General features: G+C 36.3%; 1 protein-coding gene across 1 annotated transcript in view; it reads right to left on the minus strand.

Annotated features, from left to right (window-relative positions):
• Positions 1-1,980: 1,980 nt before the first annotated feature.
• The window catches only part of VSIG8 (V-set and immunoglobulin domain containing 8), a 44,846-nt gene continuing 21,070 nt past the window's right edge, over positions 1,981-25,756 (minus strand). Inside the window, exons 2-7 of the mRNA XM_053704788.1 lie at positions 20,477-20,646; positions 13,979-14,183; positions 12,505-12,663; positions 11,462-11,584; positions 8,584-8,719; positions 1,981-3,021 (exon numbers count right to left, since the gene is read on the minus strand). Coding sequence (XP_053560763.1) covers positions 2,679-3,021; positions 8,584-8,719; positions 11,462-11,584; positions 12,505-12,663; positions 13,979-14,183; positions 20,477-20,646 — 1,136 coding nt within the window. The 3' untranslated portion in view covers positions 1,981-2,678. The remainder of the gene's footprint in view (positions 3,022-8,583; positions 8,720-11,461; positions 11,585-12,504; positions 12,664-13,978; positions 14,184-20,476; positions 20,647-25,756) is intronic.

The raw sequence follows: 25,756 nt of genomic DNA on the forward strand, positions 1-25,756 counted from the left end.
CACAAAAGAAACAATTTGGGTTTAGTGTCCCTTTAAGTTAATAATAGTTCATGTGTTTTTTAAGGGACCAACAATTTTTCTGTTATGATTTAGATAAATACAATTCTATAAATGTTTTTATCTATTTATTTATTTTTCTGTTACCGAATTTACTTTGTTCTGATGGTATTTTTTGATGAATAACATAAAAGACACCTAGAGAAAGTTAATTTAATAATTGCAGAAATTTAGAAAACATTTTCAAAACGGTTTGCTCTATCGGAATCATGAAAGAAATAAATCGTGTTTTACGTCCTTTGTAATTGCCAGTCTATTACTTAATATAAATATACAGTATATTTATACACATTCATTTAATCCATATCCTTACATGCAGGGACATTCCTGGGGGGCGAGCTATATCCCAGGGGAGTTTACCTGTATCATATAAATATATGGATGTGTGTATTTTGTGACTAAATCAGCAATATGTCCTTGGATCTGCATTCAGTAATTATTATTTGTGCTGAGTTTGTGCCAGGCACTACACTGCTTATGGTAAAATTACTGCTGCTTTTGTGATTATTGCCTACACCTATGGCCGGCCTTTGGGGTGTGCAACCTGTGAGGTCGCAAAGGGAGCAACACCCCAGATGGCGGCGCCGCCTGCTGTAAACAATGCACGCTGCTTTATTTCCCTGCATGTCAAATCTTTAGAGCTTGCTTATAGCAGCTCAGACACCCTGGCTGAGTTTCCGCGTGAATCTCCTACTTCACAAGCGCTGTGCGGCCCTCTCTCTTTCTACCCAGCTGGTAAATCACATGGCGCTGTCCTGCAGGAGTGGCGCTGCCATGAAGAAGTACCTGCTGCTATTGGCACACAAGAACTGCGAGTTTCGCCTACCGGTGAGAGCTTGGAGAGGGCACAGCAGGGGCTGCATGGTTTTGGGTGCAGGCAGTGCAGGTTATACTGAGATGACCCACGTGGGGAGGTGATCAGGGCATTACAGACAGAGGCCGGATCTGTTATTATGCAGTTGCCTACGAGCGACTGGTGCATTTTATTAAATACTGATTTGTATTCACTATGATCCACTTTTTCTATTCCCTACATATAAAATGGCATGGAAGTGATGCACAACATGAAAGGGACAGAGAAGTCAAAATTGAACTTTCGTGATCCCAATCGAGCATGTGATAATAAACAACTTTCCCATTTACTAATTGCTGAATTGGCTTTCCTAGCTGCTGACTAAAAAGATTGACAAAACATAATGCCCATAGACTTGGGAAACACCATACCAAACATCTACGGATAGGTTTCAAAGTTTTGTTGCTGTGCCACTTTTAATTTTCCTCCCATTAAAGTCTTGGGGCATTACATTCTGTAATTTACCATAGTCAAGCCTTAGAACACAACTATAATCCTAGTAAATCTCAAAGTTAGAACTGGCTACAATACTTGAAAAGCAAATGTGCCCAACATCTTTGTGATATGTTTTGAGGTTTGTCTCAATGCCACCTCCCATTAAAGTCTACGGGCATTCTAGTCATTCACCAATGGTATTCCATAGAACACAGCTACATTCCCACTTCACCACCAATTTTTTGCCCCTTTCATTTTTGCCCAATGATCCATTTTACCTGCTGGAGTGTATTAAATTGTTTAACCCTTATTTTGGCATTTGAAATAGCTGATTTAGCCTGTGGTATCCCCACCTATACTGAACATTTATATTCTTAAAGTGAATGTAATTCTTTATGATTAAGTGCCCGTTTTTTAAAAATATTTTTAAAAACAGGGGCACTTTGACTCATTAAAATTTACATTGAAGCATTTTTTTTTCTTCAAAAATACCTTTTTCTTTAGGAAAACCAGACTGGCGATCCACCACCCGCAGCTCCTGCGGACGGGGGTAGCCCGCAAAGGGCGTCTGAACACCTAAGGCCGGCCCTACACCTAGATACCCCTATACCATGTCTTAATACAAGTCAGATTAATATGCTTACACACTTTCTGATTTTTATTGCATAATACTATACATTACCAGCAGTTACAGCCTTCCCTTAACCAGGAGACAAATATTTTCATAACATTTTTTCACCTCTAACAGTGAGGAAACAACATTGTTTCCAAAATTTCAGTTGGTAAGTATTTTAGGGAGTCTGAGTGTGCTACTTGATTTGGGAAATATCATTTGTAAAAAATATTAAAGTAAAAAAGTTTATTGTAAATAATATTACTTGTTATGAATGAGAAAAAACAGTCATTAAAAACATTTTTAAAAATACAAGAAATTGTCCGTTGTAGAATCTGTGAGATAGAAACGTCCAAGGTTAGTTATATAAAATATTTTTTTGGAAGAAGAAATGATTGGAAGGTAGTAAGTGTAATTTAACCGATACCCAATGCTGATAAGGTCTGTTTTCCTGAGACATATTGTATCCTGCCTTGGAGTTTGTGCGTCTTGAGTTTAGATGTTAACGTTGAAGAACTATGTTGGCTTTTACTCCATCTCTTATTCCTGATATAAAATTCCATCTCTTATTTCTGATATAAAATTCCAAGTCCTATTCTTTGGAATACAAATTCTGCTTTTATATACACAATCCACATGTCCATTATATACAAAAGATTATAAAAGGTAGAATGTTGTTTTTTTATCCGTTGTATACACATTAGTTTTTTATCTCTACTGCTAGACAATGAAACCCTCTCTGCTTTGTGCAGGCACCATCACTGGGACTCCTCCTACCCTTTGGATGTTGTAAGGAGTATGCCGAGAGGTCATTGTGAAGCTTGGTTGGGGAGAAATATCTGGCTGGAGAGTGATGATTGGCTGAGGAGTCAGTGATTCAATTTCAACCTTGGGTTTGATGAGCTCACTGCTTGTCTGAGATGGGGCCTTGAACTCTTCATTAGCAGTTATATTGTAAGCTCGCCTCAGAGAAGTGCTAATGTTGTGAGATCTGTAGCCCAAAGCGGTACGGATACTGCTGTATCGGCTATTGGGATTACTTTCTGGAGCAGGAACATCCTCTCTGCAAGATACAGAAGTAAATATTATACTACGTTAAGTCATTATGTACAAAGTTAGCATTCTTATAAAATGAATCCTGTACTTAAAAAAAAAAAAGGTTATAAGTGTTTTTGTATTGAAGTTTGAAAGCATAGCATTACAAATACAATTCAAACGTTTATCACCAAATTGTATATTTACATAAACATACAGTAATAAGTAGGTATACAACATTAGCACAAACAACTTAAGTGGATAACATTCCTAGAAATTTAGTTCTCATCATAAGCACTTGGGACCTGTTAGAGCACACCCAGAGTTGAACCAATAACCTCCAGTTTCTTGCTGTTCTTGCCTATTCTCCTGAGCCACTGGAGAGCTGTGTGTGTGTAAGGCTTCAGCCTACACTGGTTGGCTTTCTAGCTCCACCTGCCTGCCAGCTGCAGGCAGTTCCCTAATCAGCAGGCTATATAAACTGCTTCCTGTTATTGTCCTTATATTGGACTCTGCATATTCCTGTGTGCTTTATCTCTGGCTGCTATATCATTACTGAACCTTTGGTTGTCTTTTGGGTTATTCTTGCCTGCAGCCTGCCTTGACCTCTGGACTGTGTTTGACATATCTTTTGGATTGTGATTCTCTGCCTGGATCCGCTTGACTGGTATCTGACCTCTGGCTATCCTCGACCACCCCTTTGTGTCTGCTGTATTAGTACCTCTGCAGCTTGTCTGTGTCTGCCTGACCATTCTCTGAGCTTCCTTTATTTTGCTATATGAGATGTGAGTGATTTTCTTATTTGCATTCAATTACATTCTCTGAGCTGAAGTACTGGAAGTTTTGTCATGGGTATTATCCAGTGTGTTGGCTAGGGTTACCACCTGCCCCAGTTTCACCGGGACAGTCCTGGTCTGGGACTGTATGTCCTGTGTCCCGGAACTACCATCAAATGCCCCGGGCTAAGAGCTCCCCTGGGGCTGGCACAGCAGTGAACGCAGCCCCATTGATTCCTATGGGGAAAGAAAATTTATGTTTAAACCTAACACCCTAACATAAACCCAGAGTCTAAACACCCCTAATCTGCTGCCCCTGACATCGCCGCTACCTACATTACACTTATTAACCCCTAATCTGCTGCCCCCAATGTCGTAGCTACCTACATTATACTTATTAACCCCTAATCTGCCGCCCCCAATGTCGCTGCCACCTGCTTAAATTTATTAATAATAACTAGTATTTATATAATAATAACTAGTATTTATATAGCACCTGTCTCCCAGTGGGACTCAGAGCGCTTTTTCAGCGCTTGCTCTTGGAATTCACCAAATCGGCAGGTAATAGTTGTTATTATTACCCAACTTAATGGTACTCATTTTATCGACCTCGGAAGGATGAAGGGCTGAGTCGGCCCTGCCAGGATTTGAACCTGTGACCTTGGATCTTTTAAACAGGCTTTTGTTGTAGTCAGGGCATTTACCAACTGAGCTACCTCACCGGCCCCTAATCATTTACCAACTGAGCTACCTCACCATTAACCCCTAATCTGTCGCCCCCAACGTCGCCGCTGCCACTATACTAAAGTTATTAACCCCTAAATCTCTTGCCTCCCACATCACTAACACTAAATAAATATATTAACCCCTAAACCTAACCCTAAGTCTAACCCTAACACCCCTAACATAAATATAATTAAAATAAATCTAAATAAAAATTACTATCATTAACTAAATAATTCCTATTTAAAACTAAATACTTACCTATATAATAAACCCTAAGCTAGCTACAATATAACTAATAGCTACATTGTAGCTTTCTTACGGCGAGATTACGAGTTTTGTGTTAGGAGCTGTGCGGTGCTAACGAGCAGTTTATTGTCACCGCTCACTTACCTGCAGCGCTGGTATTACAGGTTTTTACAAACCCGGCGTTAAAAGGCAAGAAGTGAGCATAGAGCAAAATTGTGCTCAATACCGCACTCCAATACCAGCGCTGCTTAAGTCAGCGGTGAGCTGGTCGTACGTGCTCGTGCATGATTTCCCCATAGACATCAATGGGGAGAGCCGGCTGAGAAAAAGTCTAACACGCTCTTTTTCCTGTATAAAAATTGCAAACAACACCCCCAACAGTAAAACCCACCACCCACACAACCAACCCCCCAAATAAAATACTAACTAAAAAAAACTAAGATAATACTGTGAGGAGGTTAGGGTGTGTGTAACTCAGACTGCAGGAACAGATACACAGAACAATGAAAGTCTATTGAAAGCTTTACTGATTGATAACAAAAGAACAGTTGGTAGTTCAGACTGAAGATCATTCCCTTTCCACTCCTTTTCCACCAATGGACAACACCACGAGTGGCATACAAAAGTGGTAACCATTTTCAAATCAGCCAATAGAATGAGAGCTACTGAAATCCTATTGGCTGTTCAAATCAGCCAATAAGATTTCAGTAGCTCTCATCCTATTGGCTGATTTTGAAAATTTCAGCCAATAGGAATTCAAGGTACCCCAATAAATATGGGGTACTTTGAATTCTTTCTTCAGTGTGTGGAGGACGATCGCACGAAGAGGAACCTCCAAGCCTTCGCCAAGGAGCACCACCACCGCCGATGGCTGCCGCCGAGGATTGCCATATCTGGGAAGACCACTCCGGACCTCCGCTCCACGCCGCCTTCACTGTGGATGAAGATGATGGACCCACCTGGAAGAAGACCTTCTCCGCCAGACTTCTGAAACCGTGAGTACTTATTTGGGGCTTTAGTGTTATTTTTTATTTTTTTATTTTTTAACTTAGGTTTTTTTGGGGCATTTGTTAAAAGAGCTAAATGCCTTTTTAAGGGCAGTGAAAAAGAGCTAAATGCCCTTTTCAGCGCAATGGGTAGATTAGGTTTATTAGTGTTTGTTTTTGTTTTTTTGGGGGGGTTTGGTGGGTAGGGTTGTTTTACTGTTAGGGGGACTTTGTTTATTTTTAATGTAAAAGAGCTGTTTAACTTAGGACAATGCCCTCCAAAAAGCCCTTTTAAGGGCTATTGGTAGTTTAGCATTAGATTAGGGGGTGTTTTTATTTTGGGGGGCTTTTTTATTTTTTAATAGGGATTAGGTTTAATTTTTTTATTTTAAATAATGTGTTTATTTTTTTCTGTAGTTCTATTGTTTATTTGTTTTATTTACAACATATAGACTGCCCTCTGGGCAGGTTTACCAACTAGTATATACTCTATATATAAGAACTAGCTTGCAGATTCAGGGCAGTTGGCATCTCTAAAGTTATGTAAGGGGCGCTAACAATCTTAATCATATTTTGGGCCCACTTCTATTTTTAACTCTCTACTTTCATAATATCATAACAGTGAGGAAACACTTGGAACAAATACCTAAGTCATTTCACTATGATAATTGTTCTGAACATATGTGCAGTTTTGAAGGCTTTGCAACATTCAGTCCTTATGTAAACTCTATTTATGTGTCTATAACAGCTCTTTTGCACACCTCACAGCAGTGGCTTCCCACAGTAATTGCGAAGAACTTATAGGAGGTAGCTCACCAGTGTCAATATCTTCTCTAACCATATTTTCAGAGTATCCTTCTTTGTACTTTTTCTTCCCACTCATTTCAATCCATTTTTAACAAGTTTACTTCTCCTCATCTAAACCATCACCTTTTATCTGAAAACTCATACTGTTCTGTCAAACGCCTAGGCATGTTGCTCTAGGGTCATATATCAGTTATGTATAAACTCTAAAACTTTCATCACTCATGTGAAAGAGCAACATCGAAATATGCTCAAAAAAAATAATCAACAAATAGTTGTTAAAGTTGTTTATTTAGATTTAGTAACGAACCGTAAACTAAAAGTGAGTGTTTGTGCAATACTGGTTCTTAGGGTAGAAGAACATTTACTGATAAGCAAAACTCTCACAGCTCTATTGGTGGATAGTGACGCTCCCCTTAAAGGGACACTTAATTCAAAATTAAACTTCATTATTCAGATATATCATTTCATTTTAAACAACTTTTCAATTTACTTCCTTTAACAAAATGTGCACAGTCTTTTTATATTTAGACATTTTAAATCACTAGCTCCTACCGTGCATGTGCAAGAATGCACAGAATATAAGTATATGCATTTGTGATTGGCTGATGCCTGTCACATGATTCAGGAGGAGTGGAAAAAGACCTAACTTTGAAATTTGTCAGAAAAAAATGTTCTTCTTCTACTCAGTTCAGACTAAGGTGTCTATTTAACAAGGACTGAATGGCCCTTTCCCCTTGTTTCCACACGAGCCTTCAGGCTCGCCGGAAACAGGAGTTAAGAAGCAGCGGTCTTAAGAGGCAGCGTATAGCAATCCGCCCGATAATGTATGATCGGGCTGATTGACACCCCCTGCTAGCGGATTGGCCGCGAATCTGAAAGGGGCGGTATTGCACCAGCAGTTCATGTCTGTCCGCACATATATAAATAGACCCCTAAGTGTTATTGCATTGTCTTGTTATCATGCATTTGTTGATTATGCAAATCTACTGTATTTACTGGTCCTTTAAAGGGACGGTATACACCAATTTTCATATAACAGCATTTAATAGACACTACTATAAAGAATAATTTGCACAGATACTGATATAAAAATCCAGTATAAAACCAGTTAAAAAAAAAAGTTGATGGTTTTTTCCAAATACACAAGCATCTGTTTTACAGAAAGAAAACCCTGTAGCTTGTACTTCTGTTAGATGCAACAAAGAAGAAAAATAATTTAAAGGGACATTGTACAGTAGATTTTTCTTTGCAGAAATGTTTTGTAGATGATCCATTTATATAGCCCCTCTGGCAGTGTTTTTGTAACAATGAATAGTTTTGTTTATTTTTTAATAACAGTGAGCTGATTTTCAGACTCCTAACCAAGCCCCAAGGTATCAGATGTCTACAGACTCCTGTTTGCTCCTGTTTGTATAATGGGTCTTTTCATATGCAGGAGAGGGGGGGGGGGGGGAGTTTCTGCTCTTCCTGCTTTACCAGCCCCTTTCGGGCATCCCAGCCTAACCTCATCAACAGTGCTAAACTGTGAGTTTTTAAAAACATTTATTATATCAATATCTGTGCATATTATTCTTTATAGTATTGTCTATTACATGCAGTTATATGAATATTGGTTTACACTGTCCCTTTAATGTTTTTGGCACTCTGTTTTACTTCTCACATTTAGTTCTTATCCCAGTCCTATTGCATTCATTTCATAATAATTTCCAATTAACATTTTTTCCATATTGGACTAAAACATTCCGGTGCTCAGTTGTCCTGCCCCTCACTGATTTCTGCAAAACTCTCCCGTTGGCCCCAGTTTAGTTAATAGTGAATGGCTCTACTTTTTGCAAATGTTGCTAAACCTCACATAACTTTTCTCAGAATTATCTCTGCAAATAAATGCATATAGCAGAAATACTTCTAATGTGATCTGAAATGCACTGTGTTGCCCTTTAAATTTACTTTTCTTTCCCTTTAAACTGTCTGTAACTTGATTGATGTTGTTTCCCGTGCAGCTTTCTCATTTATTGCAACATACAAACTGATATTATTTTTTGTTCTTACTTGATATCATTTGCCAGTTCCTTCTCATAACGTCTCCTGTTGCAGCAGCAGATTAGACACCAGATGAGCAATAGAATAAGCAGAAGTAGGAGCAGGGCACCGATTACGGCTCCAGCTATGATACCGGCGCGGTTAGCTAATGCAGGAGAAAGGAGAGTCCTGTTAATAGCTGTTGTGTGCAAACGTTATCCTTATCCAAGTCTATCAAACACAGTACTCAGAACTCCTTGTAAACTGTCTGCTTGACTGGTAACAGTAGCGGCTCTAGGAGGGAGCAAGGGTTTCAAAGTCCCCCTAGTCTACTATTTTCCACCCTCATTGCACTAAGGAGGTTAATAAAAAGGAAAAAATTACTACCTGCCCCTGTGATTTCAGGGCCACAACTGCCTAACCACAACCCCAGACCACCTGGCTCTGTCCACAGAACATGTGTAATTTCACCTCCCTCTGCCCTGCCCATGGGATACCAGTAACTACACCTCCACTCACCCTGTGCCCATCTATGGAACATCTGAAACTACACCCAGGAGTGTTTTCCCCCTTATAATAAGGTCTCTGGAACCACCACTGATTGGTACACCCATGTTTACTTTTATATTACATCTTATCCTACAATTTAAATAATAACAAATATAATAAACTGAAGTCTGACAATAATACTAATGTGTCATGATTGGTGTTGATAGATATTCTAATGTCCATTGTATTGTAGGATCTTCTAAACAAAGTTGCTGCTTTGTAACTTTCTGCCAGATCCTATGCAAGTTGCTAAAATACAACTAGCTTCCTTTATATTTCAGTAATATAATGCTTTAGATTATTCTGACATTTACTGCTACTTCTACGGAAAGCCAAAACACATTAGGCCCGATTACAAGTGTTGCGCTAATGATAGCGTGGGGCTCGTTATACAGTATCGCTGGACCGAGCTAACATTAGCGCACAACTTGACAAGTACATAGTAAATGAGATTTACCAGAGAAGGTTTAGTGAGGCTGATATCGTTATAGCGCATCCTATACTTTCAATGGATATTGCAACCATGCTAAATAGAACTGATATTACAATTTCAAAGTTATATATATATATGTCTAAATATGTACATGTGTGTATGTATACATGTGTATTTATGTGTTTATATATGTGCACACATATATATATATATATACATAGACACTTTAAATACGCAATATAATTTTTAATCAATATTAATATGTTTTAATGTGTTTTTAATATAAATACTTCACATTTCTATGTTTTTTACGTAGATAAAAAAGTATTTTTTAAATATATTTTTCTATATATACAGTATATATCTCTATCTACAATATATATCTAAATATATATCTACAGTATATTTTCATATAAATTAGAGAGAGAGAATTACAAAAAATATTCAGATATATATTTTGAAATATATATTTTAAAATAAAAATTATTTTCTAGTGTACAACATAGGAGTTTTAAGTATTCCTAACTCACCTTCACCTTTAGCGCAGTTGATCTAGCGCAGTGTCGGGTTAGCGTACAAAAGATAAATGGAAAAGGCTTACTTAAGCACACCCCATAGAAGTCAACGGGGAGACAGAGTTGGCGCAGTCGCAATATTCTAAATCCTGAAGTTAGCGCACCTGAGTCTCTCACATGCTAACTTTTTACTTGTAATACCAGTGCTAATCCGGCCATGCTAATTATTTAACTTGTAATCTGGACCATTGAGTTTCCAGTACTTTTTGGAAATAAATTGACAATGAGTCTTTTTTTATGTACTTATTTTGGGAGAATTTACTGAATAGTAAGTGAGACAGTTATCTTGTTTCACTCCTTTCTTGCAAGTTTAAGCTTCACACTGAGAAGAGACTATTTATGTCAAGAAAAACCTTGAAGCACCTTTTACGAGTATAAATGATCAACAAATACCCAGAAATGGTAAATGTGTTTCAATGCATACTGCTTTTAAAGAAATATAAACTAAAAAAAAACTTAGCAAACTACTGGCAAAAAGAAGAGAAAGATTCTTGAAGAGAAAGCAAAACAAAACGGGAAGGAAACAGTGCAGCCAAAACAGAGATACATAAATAGATAAACAAAGTAGAAACCACAAAATAGTGTAGAAGGAAAATGATTGTCAAACAAAATGTGAGAATTACAGTAGTCTGTAGGGATTATCAATTATTGTAAGATAACGGAACAAAGAACAAGGGGAATTATGGGAGCTCCTTGTTGTTTGTGTTGTGTTCTGACTGTTGATTTATTGTTAATGTACTTTACATCTGTTGGCCATTAAAAGTAAATTTAAATATGCACAACCTGTCTCCCAATGAAAATAATACTTTATTATTAAGTAATATATAAGGTTCTGTGGTAAACTGGAAGATATTAGTCACACCAAGTCAAAATATAATGCTTGCTAACTGCACTAACACTCGTACTACATTGATAAAATAAAGTCAGCAAACAAGCCTTTATTGCAACAAGTCAGTCACATATTTCTTTATAATAATAAGCAGATTATACACTAGAGAAACATTGTCTCTAATGGAGACATTCCTAGTGTCAACTGACATCTTAGCACAGCTATTGGTTTAGAGGTGGAAATGTCACCTCATTGGGGAAGAGCGCTGTGCCATGGGCGGTCGGAGGAGCTGAGTTAGCAATATACTTGCCACACAGATAGGGTGAGTTTAACAGCGTTTGAAGTGATGACTGAAACTAATGTTTATTTTAGTGATGGTAAATCCTAGTGTTTGTTATACGCTTGGATTTACCATCACTTTAAAGATATGTTTATGTTGGTTAGATATGTTTTATAGATATAGTGTTGTTTATTCTATGGAAACAATAAATAAGATGTCTAAACTGAGAGATTGTCTTTCACCTGAGGATGCAGAAAGCTCAGCTACACACTGTCCTTGCCCGACTGTGTTCTTGACAGTGCACTGATAAGTTCCGGTATACACCTGAGAGATATTCTTGATTACGAGGTCTCCAGTTACAGATCCTACAAGTTCACAAATAAACAAATCAGTGATGTAAAACATTTTGAATTAGTTAGTTACACCAGTGTTTTTCAACCAGTGTGCCGTGGCACACTAGTGTGCCGTGAGAGATCCTCAGGTGTGCCACGGCAGACTGACAACAGTGTGACATTTTTTAAACTTTGCTTGTTTTTTACTCCCAGTGCAGGGGTAGTTTGTAGGAGGCATGGCATAACAGCACAATACATACAGTATGTGTGTGTTTGTGTGTATGTGTATATATATATGCTGTATTAGGCTACAATGTGTGATTTTTTTTTAAATTTTGGGATGGTGGTGTGCCACGGCAAAAAAAGGTTAAAAATCACTGAGTTACACCACCAGAAAAGTTAAAGGGACAGTCTAGTCAAAATTAAACTGTCATGATTCATATAGGGCATGCAATTTTAAACAACTTTCCAATTTACTTTTAACATCAAATTTGCTTTGTTTTCTTGGTTTTGTTTGTTGAAAGTTAAACTTAGGTAGACTCATATTCTAATTTCTAAACCCTTGAAGGCCGCCTCTTATCTAACTAAATTTTGACAGTTTTTCAAAGCTGGACAGTGATATTTCACGTGTGTCATATAAATAACATTGCGCTTACTCCCGTGGAATCAGCACTAATTGGCTAAAACGCAAGTCTGTCAAAAGAACTGAGATAAGGTCTGCGGAGGTTTAGATACAAGGTAATCACAGAGGTAATAAATATATTAATAAAGAGATTACCTATCTTTTTAAACAATAAACATTTTTTAAGTAGACTGTCCCTTTAATATTTATTTTTTACATAGTATTGAAATGGCAGAATAGATCCTTCTCTGATTCATGTGTTAAAGAGTCATATGCACTTCAAGACTAAGACTTACAAGCGTTGCTACAAAACAAGTATGTCATTACTTACCCATGTTAATAACTGGAGTTGCTGGATTCTGAGGTCCAGCTATCTTTGCCCACTCATATGAAAAAGGTGTTGTTCCCTTGTCTGATTTGCACTTAAGTATCACATCTTTTCCTTGAGTCTGTTCTCCTTCCACCCAACAACGAGGTTTTGAAGGTATGTCTGTATAAATAGGAAACGAAGAACTGCATAAACAACACCAATAGTGTGATAACATAGGAAAATGCTACTACTGTACAAAACCCTTTATCCAAACTGCTTGGGACCCAAAAATGTTTAGCTTTTGGAATAGTTTGGATTTCTGAATATTTATATATTTTCATCAGTAAAATGGAACAATTTGGAGAGGGGATGCGACCACATATAAGCAACAATAACGTATGTCATTTACATTTCATAATACAGCTTACACATGCAACCTAAATAATGCCATTTTATATCATTTTTACTACTTGTATATGCAAAGCAACATCAGGAAGGTAGAACAGTACAGTAATCAGAACAGTAATAGTTATTGTTTTAATTACATATAGGCTAGCACTTTGCATTTTAAAACACAAAAATCCTACTAAAGACACAGGCAGAAATGATTTTCATTTACTGATAGGAAAAATTGTCATTTTAAATAATGATATTGTAAAAAAAAAAAATATTCATTAAAAAGTCAGGATTTCAGAATAATTGTGGATTTTGGAATTCCAGATTTGGGGATTTGTACCTGTATTAATACAAAATGTCAGTCCCCGACAAGGACAAAGAGAATGCAATACAATTATTTTACATCTCATATTGCTTTGTGGATCCTTAATGGATGCTAATTATGTGTACACTTATGTCTTCAGATTAGGGTTTTCTTTCCAATATCTTGCTGTCTGCTGGGTGAGAACATCAAATTCATTTTATGTTTGATAGCAATTTTTCATGTAACTGAATATAGCAGATCTTAACTTTTTAATCAAAAACGATGCAATCAAATGTATTAAAATGTCAATGTCTTAAGTGCAATTGTACTGAAAGAAAACAAAAAAGGCCGTAACAGACATGCCACTAAAAATAGGTCAAAATGGGTTTTCAAGTTCGACCATTTGGATAAAGCCAAAGATCATAAACAAAAAAAGTTTGTGAACCTGTGTATTTTCTATTGGAAATATCCAAACATAAACACATTCAGGGCTGGATATATATTCAGGGCTGGATTTCTAGGTATGGACATGTTCTCCTGGCAAGACAAGTAAAAAGCTTTGCAATGCACCTTCCTTTTCTGGCAAATCAAGTAAAATACTTTGCAATACATCTTATTGTGCTATAAGTTTAGCCTTATGGCAATATTGTGGGCTCATAATAGTAGTGACATCTTCAGGGCAAATTATTTGAACAATAAGGCAACTACTAATTAGTCTATGACTAGAGGTACCAGCAGAATATGTGACCCAGTATATCAGTTTAAAATAGACAAAGTTGCAGCATGTTTCTGTACCATGAATGATAAGTGTTGTCTTAATTGACGCTATCCCAGGATTCTTCTTCACTTTGCACTGATATGTTCCAGAGTCAGTGATCTCCAAATAGGTAATGGTGATCGATGCATCTCCGTTACTTGGATCTCCAGCAGAGAATGATAATCTACTCATTAATTCTGGTGGACCTTTTGGGACAACAACATTGTCCATGTAGGTGAGTATCTGATTGCAGAGGAGATAAAACATATTGTATATTTTGTTTGTTGTAGACTAACATTGCTGTTCTAAGTGATTAATTAGTCAAGAATAATATATACAGTGTACATTCAAATTGTATTTTGTTTGCTCTTCCTGTAATCTACCACTGCAAGTTCAGCTTTGTCTATTCTACACAGTGAGGCTGGAGTGCATTCTACATATAGGAACAGTGTACTAAAGGAACAGCGTACTAACATGTTTATATAATAGATATGTGCAGAATGTGCACAATCCTAATGCAGGGAAGTCTTTTATTAGTGCAGTTTGCAGGTCCATCTATCTATCAATCTATCTATTATCTATCTATCTATCCTCAAAATCCTGTATATTATTACTAATGCTTACTACTGAGTCACCTTTGGGGGGCCAAAACCTTTATTTGCACTAGGGCCCCCGCGCCTCTATTGAGTAGGTCCGCTACTGTTGGCAATATACTATTAGTATATAGGATATGTTTTTAATATTTCTTTTATTTAATAATTTAGAGACACAAACAGCTAGGGAAGCTAAGCAGAAACAAGTTTGCCAAAACCAACTTATTGTTATGTTATTTTCATACTTTATTGGAATTATAAGTGTTTTACGCAAAGTCAGTGCTTAAAACTTCCTCTTCTCTTTTTATTATAGATTCGCTGACATGTTTATAAATGTGCTGCAGAAAGCAGTAAAATAAGATTTAATAAATAAATATATCTATGAATATTTTTAATGAAGAAACAAATGATGCAGAAAAGTTTTATTGAATAAGCAAAAGCACCTTAAAAATGAGCCCTATTAAAAATATGTAAAAGAACAAATCATTACACTTGTGGGGCTTATTGTTAAATACCACCTTAGTAAAATGCCTACTTAATGGAGTTAAATTAAATATTCTACCATTTTATTTGTTTATTTAAATTTTTTTTAAATATATTATATGGAAAAACAATTTCTTAATTAGGGGTATATTCTAATTGTGCTTTTGTTAGTATCTGATAATCACTAGAATAGGGGGATGTTTATGCGAATGGTTCCTGCGGTGTAGGCTAGCTTACGTCATCCTTCCTGCTACAGTGTAAGCTGCTGCTTCCTAAAACCTTACACCCAAATAAAATCCTTCTGATCTAATCAGGGTGATTGACAATTGATAAATTCAGGCAACAAATGCTGCTCACTAGTTACAATCGTGATCAAATGGGTTCCCTACTTGCAAACCTTGCCCATCCAGAGAATTATAAATCTGGCCCTTATATTCAGTTTTTTTTATCATTTATATGAAAGGAGACCATTTAAAAATAGTCTATATTTAGTTGCCTGAAAAAAGTGACATAAATGCTGTTTAAATTTATACTGAGAATAATACAGCACTTTGTGCATTTCCTGCTTATCGCTCGTTGACTGATAGATATAAATAATCATCGTCCCTATTATTCAGAGAGCAATAAGTAGGAAATATATGAGCCAATTGGTAAACAGCTGACTATGTTGTATTAGCTTAATTTTAAATGTAAACTCTATTTTATACATCACATTTTTTCATTAAAGGGACAGTCTACACCAGAATTTTTATTGTTTAAAAAGATAGATAATCCCTTTATTGCCCATTCCCTAGTTTTGGATAACCAACACGGTTATATTAATGTACTTTTTACCTCTGTGATTACCTTGTATCTAAGCCTTTGCAAACTGCCCCCTTATTTCAGTTCTTTAGACAGACATCCATTTTAGCCAATCAGAGCTGGCTTACTGGAACTCCACATGCATGAGTACAGTGTTATCTATATGGCACACATGAACTAACACCCTCTAGTCGAGAAAAACTGTCAAAATGCCCTGAGAGAAGAGGCGGCCTTCAAGGGTTTAGACATTTGCATATGAACCTCCTAGGTTTTGCTTTCAACTAAGAATACCAAGAGAACAAAGCAAAATTGGTGATAAAAGTAGATTGGAAAATTGTTTAAAATGACATTCTCTATCTGAATCATTAAAGTTTATTTTGGACTAGACTGTCCCTTTAAGGCCAAAAAAAGAAAAAAACATTTTTTTGGATACAGGGTTTTTTCTCCATAAGAATGAGAGCATTTTTATGAACAATGTCAATTGAAATCTATAGTTCAATCTTACCAAAGCTGCCAGTCATTAAAGGGACATGAAACCCAAATTTTTTCTTTCATGATTTGGAAAGAGCATGCATTTCTAAACAACTTTCTAATTTACTTCTATTATCTAATTTGCTTCACTCTTTTGATATTCCTTGCTAAAAAGCATATCTAGATAGACACAGTAGCTTCTGATTGGTGGCTGTACACAGATGCCTTGTGTGATTGGCTCACCCATGTGTATTGCTAGTTCTTCAGCACAGGATATCTAAAGAATTAAGCAAATTAAATAATAGAAGTAAATTGGAATGTTGTTTAAAATAGTTTTCTCTATCTGAATCATGAAAGAAAAAATGTGGGTTTAATGTCCTTTTAAGCTAGATGCAATATAATCAGAGGGTCTATGGTGTGTGCAATTAATATTTTGCATACATTTATTAGAAACTTTTTAAAATGTCCAAACATTTAATTTAAATTATAAATGAATATCCCTATGCATTCAAGTTGTGTACAAGTTTCATAGTTTAAAAGTGTGAGAAGTGTTATGTGAACTAGATTTTTTTTACTTTTTAATTAAACCAGCAGTCATATTTATTAATATATGAGCTGAGCGTGTAAAACTTTTTTAACATTAGTAAGAATAGGCAATATATGCCATTTAAAATAGGCTTGATTAGAATGCTGCTGTAGCACGCTCTCAATATAAAGTATTGGAGGAGGTTCTTATGTGGGGTTTTAAATTGTTAGGAGTGGCCTAAATTTAGAAAATTCTGCATTTGACAGATCAGAATAGAAGCCTTTAATTTGGTTTTCTGCATACATTACTAGACCAAAATATGAAGTCTAAGCTGAACAATACTCACATTCTCCTAGATTACCAGTTTTGCACTAAACATGGTCCAAAACAAAAGTTGCACCCTCCAAAGCGCTGCCATTACGAGTTTCTGAAAAGCCTTCTTGTGCGTGTGATATGGTTGTGTTAAGCTCAATACCGCACAAAATCTAAGGGCTGCTTTGACATGCTTGTGCACGCTTTCCCCCATAGACATAACTGGGGAGAGAGTGTTAGAAAAAAAACTAACACCTGCAATTGCGGAATAAAAAACTTCTGTAACACAACCCCATTGATGTCTATGGGGAAAGAAAAGTTACGTTTAAACCTAACACCCTAACATAAACCTCAAGTCTAAACACCCCCTAATTTGCCGCCCCGACATCGCCAACACCTAAATAAAGTTATTAACCCCTAATCTGCCGCCCCCGACATCCCTTACACCAAAATAAAGTTATTAACCCATAATCTGCCGCCTCTGGCATCGCTGACACTAATAAAATCTATTAACCCCTAATCTTCCGCTCCCCGACATCGCCGCCACTATAATAAATTTATTAACCCCTAAACCTCTGGCCTCCCACATCTCCGCCGCTAAATAAACCTATTAACCCCTAAACCGCGGCCCCCACATTGCAAAACACTAAATTAAACTATTAACCCCTAAACCTAACACCCCCTAACTTTAAATTAAAATTACAATATAACTCTATTAAAATAAATAAAAACTTACCTGTGAAATAAATATAAACCTAACATTAAACTATAAATTAACCTAACATAACTAATCTAATAAAATAAAAAATACTACCAATTAAAATATCTAAATTACAAATTTTAAAAAAACCTAACACTAAGAAAAAAAAATTAAAAATATAAATTATAACTAAAAAAAAAACAAATCCTTCGAAAATTAAAAAAATCTAAGTTTACCAAAAATAATTAACACTAACATGACGAAAAATAAAAACACTAAGATTACAAAAAATAAACAAAAATTATCAAAAATAAAGACAATTAAACCTTATCTAATAGCCCTATAAAAATAAAAACACACATAGCCTACAATAACCTACCAATAGCCCTTAAATGGGCCTTTTGTAGGGCATTGCCCTAAAGAAATCAGCTCTTTTACTTGTAAAAAAATCCCCCCAACAGTAAAACCAACCCCCCAAAATAAAAAACCTAACTCTTAAAAAAACCTAAGCTACCCATTACCCCTAAAATTACCCCTAAAGGGGCATTTGTATGGGCATTGGCTCTTTTGCATTGCCCTTAAAAGGCATTTAGCTCTTTTTCAAAGCCCAAACCCTAATCTAAACCCTCCCACCCAAACCCCCCTCCAAAAAAAAACCTAACACTAACCCCAGAAGATCTACTCACGGTTTCTGAAGTCTGGACATCCATCTCCATCCAGGAGATGAGAAGTCTTCATCCAGACAGCGAGGTCTTCATCCTTCCCGGGGGCGTCTTCTATCTACATCCTGGCGGCACGGAGTGGAGCCATCCTGGAATCCGAATACATCCTGCACGGAGCGCCCTCTTCATACGGTTGCCGCCGTACACTAAATTTGAATGCAAGGTAGCCGTTTCTTCAAATTCAAATCAGCCAATAGGATGAGAGCTTCTGAAATCCTATTGGCTGTTCAAAACAGCCAATAGGATAGGAGCTGCTGAAATCCTATTGGCTGATTTGAACAACCAATAGGATTTCAGTAGGTCTCATCCTATTGGCTGTTTTGAGTTTGAAGAATCAAATCAGCCAATAGGAATGCAAGGTACACCATTTTGAAACGGTTAGTTTGCATTCAACTTCAGTTTACGGCGGCGACCATATGAAGAGGACGATCTACTTCCAGGATGGCTCCGTTCTGCGCCGCTAGGATGAAAATAGTTTATTGTAGGCTAGGGACTCTTTTTATTTTTTTTTATTTTTTTTTTATAGGGCTATTAGATTTGGTGTAATTGTTTTTATTTTTGATAATTTCGTTTATTTTTTGTAATCTTAGTGTTTTTTATTTTTCCTAATTTTAGTGTTAATTATTTTTGTAAACTTAGATCTTTTAAATTTTTCGTAGGATTTTTTTTTTAATTAAGATTGTTTTAAAAATGTCTTAGTGTTAGGTTTTTTTAAAATTTGTAATTTAGATATTTTAATTGGTAGTATTTTTTATTTTATTATATTAGTTATGTTAGGTTACATTTATAGTTTAATGTTAGGTTTAAATTTATTTCACAGGTTTTTATTTATGTAAATAGAGTTATATTGTAATTTTAATTTAAAGTTAGGGGGTGTTAGGTTTAGGGGTTAATAGTTTAATTTTGTGTTTTGCGATGTGGGGGGCTGGCGGTTTAGGGGTTATTAGGTTTATTTAGTGGCAGAGATGTGGGAGGCCGAAGGTTTAGGGGTTAATAACGGCGATGTCGGAAAGTGGCGGAATAGGGGTTAATAACTTTATTATAGTGGCGGCGATGTTAGGATGCGGAGGAATAGGGGTTATTATATTTAAATAGTGTTGGTGATGTGGGTGGGCAGCAGATTAGGGGTTAATAACTTTAGTGAATATTCGCAATTTGGGTGGGCGGCAGATTATTGGTTAATAATTTTAATATAGTGTTTGCAATGCGGGAGGGTGGTGGTTTAGGGGTTAATAGGTAGTTTATGGGTGTTAGTGTACTTTGTAACACTTTAGTTATGAGTTTTGTGAAACATTTTTGTTACACAAAATGCATAACTACTGGTTTCAGATGGCGGTATGGATCGTGTCGGTATAGGCTGTAACGCAAGCATTTTAGCCGCACCACACAACCTGTAATACCGGCGCTATGAAAATCCCAAGTAAAGACATAATTTTTTTGAGTGCAGGATTGATGTTTTTATTAGCATTCTAGAAGAGGTGGTTTAATAAGCTTAGGTGGTCTTGTGATGAGGGGTTGCAGGTAGTTGACGAGTTAGGTGGTGTACAAGGGGGGGGGTAGAATCAGGAGTTGTGGATTACAAGTGTTGTGGCAGAGAAGACAGTAATGCCAGTATCAGTATGATAACATTAATATTTAATCCTCACAATGCTTAACGGTAGCACCAGGGTACATTTTACTCAGAACATTACTGTTTCTACAAACTCTAGTAGGGCCTTAGATGCATTAAGAAATCTTCCATACTAACATTAAATGTGCTTATTCATATTGCTGAAGGATTTAAATACTTAAATATCAGAAGATTTTAGCCAATCCAAAAGCAAGATTTCTTAAACATTATAATAAAAAATGATATATATATATATATATATATATATATATAGTACTGGTACATTTACATTTTCGAATGTTAAATTGTAGATACTCACCACTTTGTCCAGGCCTGTACTGTCTGGATTCATTAGTACCCACTCAATGTCAAGGCTGCCTGTGTCTGCAGGTGCTAATGTGTACATGCAGGAGTGCTTCACTGACTCACCACTGGGCTTGTACACTATCTGAGTGTTGAGCTCTGTGATGGTCAAGGAGGTCATCAGAGCTGTAATGACAATTACCAACACAAACATAAGATATCTTTAGAATCCTCAGAGATATTGCAGGTTTGGTTCCAGACCACCGCAATAGAGCGAATACTGCAATAAACACAATATTTTTAATTGCATATAAAAGTTATGTTTACACTATACTGTAGTCTATTAAAGTGATTGTAAAGTTAAATGTCTTAAAACACAGTATTTAAAAATACGCTTAAAAACATGGGCACTTTAAGTCATTAAACTTTACAATTACGTTTCTTTTTTAAAATACCTTTTTGTTACTGTAAACTTACTGCCGATCCTCCGCCCGCATCACCTACATTTAGCCACCAATCAGCAAGCAATACCCAGGAGCTGAACCAAAAATGGACTGGCTCCTAAGCTTACATTCCTACTTTTCAAATAAAGATACCAAGTGAACAGAGAAAAATTGATAATAGGAATAAAGTAAAAAATTGCTTAAAGGGACACTGAACCCAAATTTTTTCTTTCACAATTCAGATAGAGCATGACATTTTAAGCAACTTTCTAATTTACTCCTATTATCAAATTGTCTTCATTCTCTTGGTATCTTTATTTGAAATGCAAGAATGTAAGTTTAGATGCCGGCCCATTTTGGTGAACAACCTGGGTTGTCCTTGCTGATTGGTGGATAAATTAATCCACCAATAAAAAAATTGCTATCCAGAGTTCTGAACCCCCAAAAAAAGCCTAGATGCCTTATTTTTCAAATAAAGATAGCAAGAGAACAGAGAAAGTTGGATAATAGGAGTAAAATAGAAAGTTGCTTAAAATTGCATGCTCTATCTGAATCCCGAAAGAAAAAAATTAGGTTCAGTGTACCTTTAAAATTGCATGCTCAAACTGAATGATGAAAGAAAAAATGTGGGTTTCATATCCCTTTAAGACAGGGCACGCAGTTTAAAAAAAATACTCAATTTACTTCTATTATCAAATTTATTTTTTTCTCTTGGTATCCTTTGTTGAAGAGCAAACCTAAGTAGGCTCAGAAGCCATAATGTGTTACTGTGTTAAAGGGACACGGGAGAGAGGGGCTGCTTACTGTCATAAATCCTTTCACATGGCATATTTTTACATTCTGTCAGTACAGCAAATAAGAGGCTGTATCTCCCAAGCTGGGAAAGAAAAGAGTGCCTGGAAGTGTGAATACGCATGTGCACGTCATAAATCCATTAAAGGGACATCAAACCCAAAACTTTTCTTTCACAATTCAGATAGAACATACAATTTTAAATATCTTTCCAATTTACTTCTATTATGAAATGTATTTGTTTTCTTGCTATCCTTTGTTGAAAACAGGATAGTAAGTTCAGGAGTGTGCACATGTCTGCAGCTCTATATGGCAGCAGTAATGTTATACATTAGCTAGAGCACTATTTCATATAGTGCTCTATACAAGTGCATGCTATCGATCTAGATATCTCTTCAACAAAGAATAATAAGTGAAAAGCAAATGTAATAATAGAAGTAAACTGGAAACTTTTTTTTTAATTGTATTCTCTATCTGACTCATGAAAGGAATAATTTGGGATTCATGTTCCTGTAATAAAACATTACTGGACATGTGCAGCCGCAGTCTCATAGATATTACAGTGCTTTCCTTTGCCAGCTACGGCATCGAGTCCACCATTAAAAAAAAAGAAGAAGAAGACAAGAGACCAGATTTATAAGACAACAGCAGGAAATTTTAACCCCTTAACTGCTAAGCCATTTTCACCCCTGTGTTGAGCTGTTTTGTAGTTTTTAGATGCTGCTCTCAGTTAAGCCCTACTGTAGGCCATTTCTCAGTGAGAAACCCATATAAAGGGCCAGATTACAAGTGGCACGCTAACAGTAATGTACAAGAGATATTGGGTTTATCGTGGCTATTTGAGTGCTTCGGAAGAAGCGTTCGTATTACAAGTTGAAAGTAAAAGCGAACGAGTGAGCGTAATCGTGTTTTACGCTAGAATGATTACTACAACCTCAGAACTCTGGTTAACTGTTTTGCAAAACAAAAAAATGTCACAACATTGGAATGTGAAATATTAATATTTTCATGTCAAATTAGCGCACTTTTGAATATGTGATCGGATTTGAATAGGAGTAAGGTGTTCGTTTTCCACTTTTCCTGCTCCATTGAAGTCTATGGGGAAATGCATTAATGCGGTTACATTATTCGAACTTCAGCTTTTTGTGCACCTCGGGTTAACGTACATGCGAAAACGTTTTACTTTCAACTTGTAATACGAGCGCAACACGACGTGCTCTAAAAGCTTACGTCTAGCAGAGTTATCGCGGGAGGGGGAGCGATAAATAGCACTCCACTCCCCACTTGTAATCTAGCCCATATTATATATTATTTTTTTCAACTGACCAAGCTGATTCAGACTATACCATTATTTTATATTATGTAATATATGTAATAAGAAATACACATCAAAATGTGAAAAAAGATATATATTTTCATTCAATGTGAATAAACAAGTATGTGAACAAGTGTGTGTGTGTGTGTTTTCTAAACACTAGTTAAAAGAAGAATAGGTTATACTCATTTAAATAAGGGCATTTGGGTATAGTTGCAAAACTTTGATTTTTACATAGGTGTTCCCATGAGTCTCTTCTCAAATAAATGGACTTTTTTTTTAACTTTTTTTTTTATTAAGGAAATTACAAGAAATGTAAAAATGCAGTTAAAGTATAGGATACAGTTTTACAAATATTAACATCATATTTGATAGCTAGACTTGTATTCACATTAATTTCGTCCTCTTTTCTTTACCCCCAAAATAAAGTTGGACACTTTTGGCCCTTCATGAACTGTATGAATAAGTGCTGGGGTGTTATAATAAACAAAAAGAATAACACAAAACTGTTGTCATGTCTTGTTAAGAAATGTTGCTGTGGCTTAACTAGATAAATTCAATATAAACTTAAATGCAAGTCACCAGGACTGAATAAGTTAACTTAGAATATAACCACACCTTCGTTATCATGTACAGGTAGAACCTTTTAACAGTGATGTCATATGAATAGTTATAGGTTTCACATATCTAAACGCCATACCTCATAAGTTTTATGAAGTAGTTCCAAAGAGTAATGCAATGGTAGTATACTTGCTGAGTTTGTAGACGATCTCCACCACGCCCCCTTGGCCACTGACAGCGCAAGGAAAGGCCACATATGGGTGCACATTGAATACCAAGCTTATTTAACTATAATAAAGAGATTTTAGATTAACCTATAGATAAACACTACTACTTAAAGGGACATGAAACCCACATTTTTTTCTTTCATGATTTAGAAAGAGAATGCAATTATAAACATCTTTTTAATTTACTTCTATTTCTAATTTGTTTTATTCTCTTGATATTCTTTGCTGAAAAGCATATCTAGATATGCTCAGTAGCTGCTGATTGGTTGCTGCACATAGAAGCCTCATGTGATTGGCTCACCCATGTGCATTGCTTTTTCTTCAAATAAGGATATCTAAAAAAATGAAGCAAAATAAATAATAGAAGTAAATTGTAATGTTATTTAAATTTGTATGTTCTATCTGAATCATGAAAGAAAGATTTTGGGTTTAGTGGCCCTTTAAGTGTGGCTTAGGTTTCCTACCTTGTGGGTACAGTGGCTATTTATGCTTTATAGAAGTTATGCATGTGTGAGTGATTAATTTTGAAATAACACAAGACATTAGTATAATACTTATCTAATGAAAACACTTTTCACAACTTATAAAGTACATGTAAAAATAAAAGAACCTTTAAACGTGTAAGAATCTAGAGTTCCAGCATCTTAATTAGAACTTTTGCTGCTGTCTAGGAGTTATGCATTGCCTAAGAATGATCAGCCTTCAGGGGTCTTCAGCTTTGGATCCATAACTTTGATATAAGGTATTTTTGATATATTCAAAGACCATGAAGCACTATTTGACAAACCGTTGGGAAATAGGTTTCTTTTTGACACCGAGTCCACGGCTTCCCAGGGTTCCCCCCTAAAACCCTGAGTCAATCTCCCAGACTCCGGTCCTTGAATGGTTTGTAAATGTGATCTTACTGTTTCACAATGATCCCTGGGCTGAGATAGTTTATAGCATATTGCCTGTATGGCTTTAACATTGTTTGCGGTGGTTTCTGAGTCTTTAAGCGTTATTGTGTGGTGTATCAGGTAGCCATTTTGACTTGATGATCGGCTAGTAGATGTTGGCAGAAGAAGGAATGCCGCTTGCTTGTTTTCTCTGTTTACTATCTCTGGCAATGAATCAGCATTATTCTGTGCTTTCGGCTGGTGGGTGGTCGGTTGAAGTAGATCCCCAGCCAGTAGTACCTCAGGTTGTGTGGCCTCCCCGGGCCCTAGGGTCAGACCGGATTCCCATGCTGCAGATTGTTGTGTCATCGGTGCTCCTGTTGTTGTTGGCTGTATCCTACGCATGAGGAGTTGGAGCTCATGTTCAGAAGTTGCCTTTGCTATTAACGGCTGGAAGATCGCCTCCAGTTTAAAGGGGCAGTCTAGTCAAAATTAAACTGTCATGATTCATATAGGGCATGTAATTTTAAACAACTTTCCAATTTACTTCTATTATCTAATTTGCTCAATTCTTTAGATATCCTTTGTTGAAGAAATAGCAATGCACATGTGTGAGCCAATCACACAAGGCCTCTATGTGCAGCAACCAATCAGCAGCTACTGAGCATATCTAGATATGCTTTTCAGCAAGTGATATCAAGAGAATGAAGCAAATGAGATAATAGAAGTAAATTAGAAAGTTGTTTAAAATGACATGCTCTTTCTAAATCGCGAAAGAAAAAATTTGGGTTTCATGTCCCTTTAAGGAGTATTAGATCATGCATAGTGGAAGGGCTTTCATCCCTCATGTCATCTGGAGTGAAAACCATCGTAGCGTTCCTTGTACTTTTTACACTTGACAGGTTATTGTAGTCGAAAAAAGTGATAGATCTTAAAGGTATTTAAATATATCAAGTGGGCTTGATAAACAATCAGTCCTAGTAATATACCCCGGCAAACCGGGGGGGGGTTGCTGCCTGTATGATTACTGCTGCTACAGGCCTGAAATGTCCAATTCTGGCCCTGGGGTCATAAATACAACAA

Source organism: Bombina bombina, chromosome 1 (genome assembly GCF_027579735.1).
Source record: "Bombina bombina isolate aBomBom1 chromosome 1, aBomBom1.pri, whole genome shotgun sequence".
In the NCBI taxonomy this organism is placed as follows: domain Eukaryota; kingdom Metazoa; phylum Chordata; class Amphibia; order Anura; family Bombinatoridae; genus Bombina; species Bombina bombina.